At 43.4% G+C, this 6101-nt stretch overlaps 1 protein-coding gene across 1 annotated transcript; it reads right to left on the bottom strand.

The window, feature by feature from the left end:
- Positions 1-224: 224 nt before the first annotated feature.
- LOC311010079 (uncharacterized protein) lies at positions 225-4928 on the bottom strand (the record flags this gene model as incomplete). The annotated part of the gene is made up of 7 exons (XM_084004560.1): positions 225-259; positions 480-554; positions 626-713; positions 2327-2482; positions 2579-2780; positions 4105-4120; positions 4841-4928. The coding sequence occupies 5 exons, from the start codon at positions 4926-4928 to the stop codon at positions 633-635; spliced, it is 543 nt and encodes a 180-aa protein (XP_083860686.1). The 3' UTR covers positions 225-259; positions 480-554; positions 626-632.
- Between the last annotated feature and the right edge of the window lie 1173 nt (positions 4929-6101).

Here is a 6101-nt window from a genome sequence, read left to right as displayed (position 1 = left end):
TCCTGATTTTCAGAAAAACATTACAATTATTCCTTAAGAGGTTTGCTAATATTTTCAATGGATTCTTGTTCAGAGTGACCCTGAATGTTATTATAGAAAATATCAAGACAATGTTTTTTTCCGAAACTTCATGTGAGAATAGGTTTCCCATCTCTACTAAAGTGCCAGTGAGGAACGTTACCAGGTGAGGATGTGGCTGCAGGACTCCGAGCATCCAACCCACCGACAGGGAGTTGTCCGCTGAAGAACATCTGCTGGCCTAAATAAAGTCAATAAAGTGTAAATTCACAGGCTGAGTGCAAATGATTGGACTTCCCAACACTTGCAAACAAGACATTTTACACCTATATGTATGATATATTTGGATTTGTTTCTTATAGACAAGCAAAGATTGTTTTGTATCCAGAACGGCACCTTTGTCTCCCCCTTTGGCAGTGAGAGTAATTACAATAGTATTCCATGGTATAGTTGTCACTCACCTCGTGGCCTAAAAGCAGCAGTTCAAAGAGCAGGGAGCAGGCAGCGTCCAGATACTCAGCTAGGAAGTCCTGAGGCTGACAGAGAAGGACAGCTGTGACATTTAAAACGGATTCAATACATAATGACATTAATGTGAGCAGCTCACCTCACAGTCAACCTGGGATCTTTGGTTCTGTGTTTGAAGCTCTGCAGCACATATCAAGGCAAGCAGCATTCTGGAGGCCAGGGCACCTCTGCAGGGAGGGAGGGGGGGAAGGGTGTTAATAACAGAGACAGGATTATTATTCCATAAAGGTAAAGTCAAGAGGATGGTGAGATGTTGACTTTTTGGCAGAGAGCAGGTTGATGCTGGTGCGCACGTCTGTCTTTCACTGTTTGACAAATGTTGTTACGCGTTCACACGCACGTGCGGTCGCAGATTCTGATGCTGCGCGGCCGGAAGTTGATCTGCTGTGCGCACCTACTCCGCGTAACTTGAACGCGTAATGTAGTTGGCCTGTTCATTTCAGTCAACCAGGGGAGGCAACTACATTACGCGTTCAAGTTACGCGGAGTAGGTGCGCACAGCAGATCAATTCCGGCCGCGCAGCATCAGAATCTGCGACCGCACGTGCGTGTGAACGCGTAACAACATTTGTCAAACAGTGAGAGACAGACGTGCACACGCTGCTTCATATGTACGCAGCTTCTTGTTACGCGTGACAGAGTCTGCGCACGTCGTTTCCGCGTACATGTGAGCGCCTGACAAAAAGGTTCAATTATCTTCATGCGAGCGTTAATGCGTGCGTTCGCTAAAAAACGCATGAATGTTACACGTAGTTACTCCGCGTCATGTGATCACAGGCGTGCAGCAGCCATCACGCGTGAACGTGCGCGTGAACGCGTGACCGTTATAAGTCAATGAGGAAACTACATTACACGTCAGGCGCTGTGTGCTGCACAGGCGTCAAAGCACGCGGGTGTGACGCGTTCAGTTGATAGTTGCGCAAGTAATATGAAACGATTCTGACGTCACACACACACACACACACACACACACACACACACACACGCACACACACACGCACACACACACACACACACACTCACACTCACTCACACTCACACACACTCACACACACACACACACACACACACACACACGCACACACACACACACACACACTCACACACACTCACACACACACACACACACACACACACACACACACACAACAATGAAGTCGATGTAAAGGCAGTTTACACTCAAATCAAGATGAAACCTTGTTGACTTATCTTTGAATCCACTGTATGAACACAACAAGGAATACTCTATGGAATCATTTCAATATGTGTTACTGTAAGGCTATTATTCTTAATGATAACTAGTTCTTGGTTGCTAAATCAACCCTTTATAATTGAGCAATGCACTAAAAGACTGACAGGTGTTCATAATGAATCATTGCACAGCTGCAAATGAAACAAATACAAACTTTGTTCAGAGTGTATCTGTTGAAAGGAAGAATACCTACATTTGGATTCATTTATTTTTCTTGCTTTTCCTTTTCTCCTCCAGTTGGTTTGCAAACTTCGTGACCGGCTATTTTAGGAAACTACTACTGTAAGCCTCTTTTTTTAAAATGACATGATATATTAGTGAGTTGTTTTTAAAGACTGGAGTCTACTGGGAGCTGAGAAAAAGGTTGAGAGACGGACTAATACATGGTTGGTTTTGGCCTTTTTTATGGGATGTTTGGAAATATCAATGCTTTCATGCTATGGATATTAAATGCAGAGCTACTAAGAAGACTAACACTACATTCTGTAGTAGAACAGAAAGACACACTGTGTCTCCGTCATCACTCACAATAATGAAGCTGTTCCAGGAGCTCTGCAGATGGAGGGAAAGTCTGGACATGTGTGATACGGCATAAAGATGCAGCTCAGCCGTCCTTTCCTCTCCGCGGCTCACAAAGCCTCTCCTCAGCAGGCGAGACAGACCTGCACCGATCATCCTCGGGACCTGGAGCATCACATCATCAACACACAACTGCTTTTCATCTTTCCACATTTTGTATCCCCAAATATTTCAAAGCAGGAAGCGTAACGGCGTCTGTACCTGGCCAGTGTCCGGGCCGCTCCGTCTGGGACTGGAGGGGGACAGAGGAGAGCTGGGGGAGCCGGTGGGGGAGTAGAGGGAGGGTGCTGTGGAGGGAGGGTGGGGGACCCTGAGGAGACCCAGAGTCTCCGGGTTTGGACAGGAGGCAGAACGTGTGGGTGCTAATATGGGAACCTCCTCTATCCCCCTTTCACTGGGGCTCCTGGTGGAAAGGGAGATGAACTTTTGTTACAGCAGCAAATGAGGGCTGGAACTAACCACTGTTTTCATTGGAGATTCATTTAAACTCTTGGATTATTTTCTCCATTAATTGATCAGTTGTTTGGTCAAAAACATGTAATTTCTACAGTTTCACATCAAAATAAGATGAAAACCTCAACAATCCACAGAACTACCACTCTTTCATTTAAATTCATATATATTGTACATTATTTATTATACATTATTTTTTCTTCATATTTATATTATAATGTTATTCTATATTTGTGTTTATTGATTTTTGCATTGCTTTACTTCATTTTTAATTCCATTTTCTCTTATTCTCATGTCATGCACCAAAACACCAAAGCAAATTCATTGTATGCCTCAAAAAAAACTATAATATTAATTGCAAAATTCCCTAATGCCATAAAACCATACGTTTAACTTGTTAAATGGCTGGTTTAGAATATTAAAAAACAATAATCTGCAAACAAACAATGAAAATAATCGCCGGTTGCAGCCCTACATTTATTCTGTGTTGTTCAGAGCCTTTAAGTCCATTTCTGGAGCAAATAAACAAGAAACATTTGGATCTCGGTCAGAAGGTCAATCGTGGTACCTCTTCAAATTCCCCATTGAAGAAGAATAATGAGAGCAGGTAAACTAAGCTCTCTTTCTGAAGTCATGAGCTACCTGAGACTGTGGAGAGGATCTCTACAGAGCGAGGCAGAGTGAAGGAGCTTTCACTTCATGCATTATTCACTTGTTTTCCAGACAAAACCAGCAGAGAACTTTTTGTGAACTGTTTGGCGTTTTAGTGAGAACGCTGCCTTCTAGAGATCGCCACACACACACACACACACACACACACACACACACACACACACACACACACACACACACACACACACACACACACACACACACACATACATGCAGGTATTTAGCCCCCTCAAGTTGAACCCTCCTCCTCACTTGTAGCCCTGCAGACAAACACAGCTGTAAAGGTTTTAGAGCTCAAAAGGTTTGTCTGTCTCCCTGACGCCCAGACAGAATCTATGCAGCACACTTTGCAGGGGAAAATGCAAAACTAGACACATAAAGCAACACCAAGCAGGGCAGCTCAGAGTCTGAAGTGTCAAATCATTCCTTTCGTTGCGAATGAAAATAGTGATCGATGGGGGAAAATCCATTTGTTTCAAAGTAGAATTAAATTACATTTAAGAAGCTTTTTGGACCAATTTTATAGACCGTTTGGTACTAAAAAGTATGAGCAACCAGTGTGTGTGTGTGTGTGTGTGTGTGTGTGTGTGTGTGATTCTTACCTCTGTGCAGGATATCCTGTCTGGAAAAAAAGACACAGGAGGGTTAAAGTTACATTTTAAGGTAAGAAACCAAGACATAAAATATATACACCATCTTCACTGCTGTTACAGATTTTCACCAAATACCCAGAGTAGATGAACACATATTTTAACCAAAGACTGTAGAGTAGAAGCGGGCGTAGTCATGGTGATGTCACCCATTGGTTCGTGGACTACGGTTTTAGAGTCTCGAGTTCAGCTCTTTGGCCGTCGCCAATCTTGGATTTTGGGCTTCTGTTGTGAAGCTGTTTCCAACGTTAGCTTCCATTATTGAAGGTAAACTTTACAGCTAAGTGCTAAAGTCCTCTGATTGCATTGGTAGCGTGGTTGCAACGGTGCCTTGCAGGTCCTAGTTTCATCCATCTCTCACACCACTGGTGGCAAAACAGCCATGCAAGGCGCTGGCCTGGATATCAGGAGCTATTTGGGATCTTTCTCAAGGACACGAGCTGGAAACACTAACTGGGTGATGAGTGTGAGACCTGCTCTTCCTCCTGAGTCACAGCCGCTCTTATAAACCTTGGCCTGTAACTGATCTAAGCTGCAACCTTGGCATTAATAGTCTCAATGAATTAATGAATTAGCAAATCCAACGTGCTGGTCTGCAAAGCCAAAACACCAGTTAATGTGCCACTGACCTTATTCTTAAGACTTTGTTGGACAATGACACTTGTTTGTAAAAAGTTTGTTTTTTTACCCTCTGAGGTGCGTGGTGTTGGGCAGTGGCTGGGTCTGCGAGAGAGCGGGGATGCAGGAGGAAGTCCCACCCTCCTGTCTCTCCTCATCCAATCAGGGCCCCTCACAGCAGGCTTGTGGGTGACGTAGGTGATTCGGATGTGCTGGCAGAGTCAGCTCATTATGTACAGTAAATAGCACAGTCCAAGTAAGTAAATATAAAGGAACATAATCACATAGGACTAGGGTTGGGCATCGATTCCGATCCAGATCCCGATCCTCTGTTTCGATTCCTGTTCTAAACGATTCTCGATTCTGATTCTTTGAGGTGCAGGTCAACAGGTCCAGTGTTGCCACAGTTACCTTGAAAGAGTAATCTGACTACTGACTACTCCTTTAAAAAGTAACTTAGTTAAGTTACTGACTACTTGATTTTAAAAGTAACTAAGTTCGATTACAAGTTACTTTATTAGTTACATTCAACAGCTGCATCAGACTACTGATTTTGCCAATACTCACTTTATTGACGTGCTTTTTTAACAGTAACATCAACAATGCATCCATTTTAAGTTGCACTTGAAAACTATGTCCTGATAGAAAATACATGTTTTTATATAAAACAAATAAAGACAGTCTTTCTTGACTTCACTGAAATAATTGTTTGCATATTGTAATGGCAGTAACATCATGAATGAACATTTTATGAATATTGAACCGGCATTAGAGCAGCAAGGATTGGTTTTATGAAACAAATGAGCACAGTCCTCAAGTATGAGCGGCGTGATGACGAAGGGAGGGGGCGGGGCCAGCAAGCAGCGAGACATTTCTCCACTAAACACTCAAGAGAGACTCCGCTCGCATTCCAGCACAGACTGAGTTAGCAGCAGCTCCGTGAAATCTAGAACTCGTCTTGTTTCTTCACACCTTTTCACCGTCACCGGGCGGGACCTGCTTAATGTGGTTGTGCCATGCTGTGACTCTAAAGGTTTTTTCAAGTTTGACGTTCTTGAAAGTAGACAACACTTTGTTGTTAACACAGAGTGTACAACGAACCTTTATGTTGCCATCTTTTGCTGAGATGGAGTCGAAATAATGCTTGTATTTCCAGCTGGAAAATGCGTATCTCTCCCCCTCCATTGTTTACGTTTCTGCCGGTATAGCGACTACACGCGACCGTCCGTGAAGGTGTCGGCTAACATACGTCATCCCCACGCACGAAGAAAGCAGATCTTTTTTTTTACTGACAGAAATAGTAACGCGCCGTGTATTTGGATAAGTAACTT

Source organism: Eutrigla gurnardus (genome assembly GCF_963514095.1).
Source record: "Eutrigla gurnardus genome assembly, chromosome: 24".
NCBI classification, from domain to species: Eukaryota; Metazoa; Chordata; class Actinopteri; order Perciformes; family Triglidae; genus Eutrigla; species Eutrigla gurnardus.
This window is presented reverse-complemented; position numbering and strand designations above follow the sequence as displayed.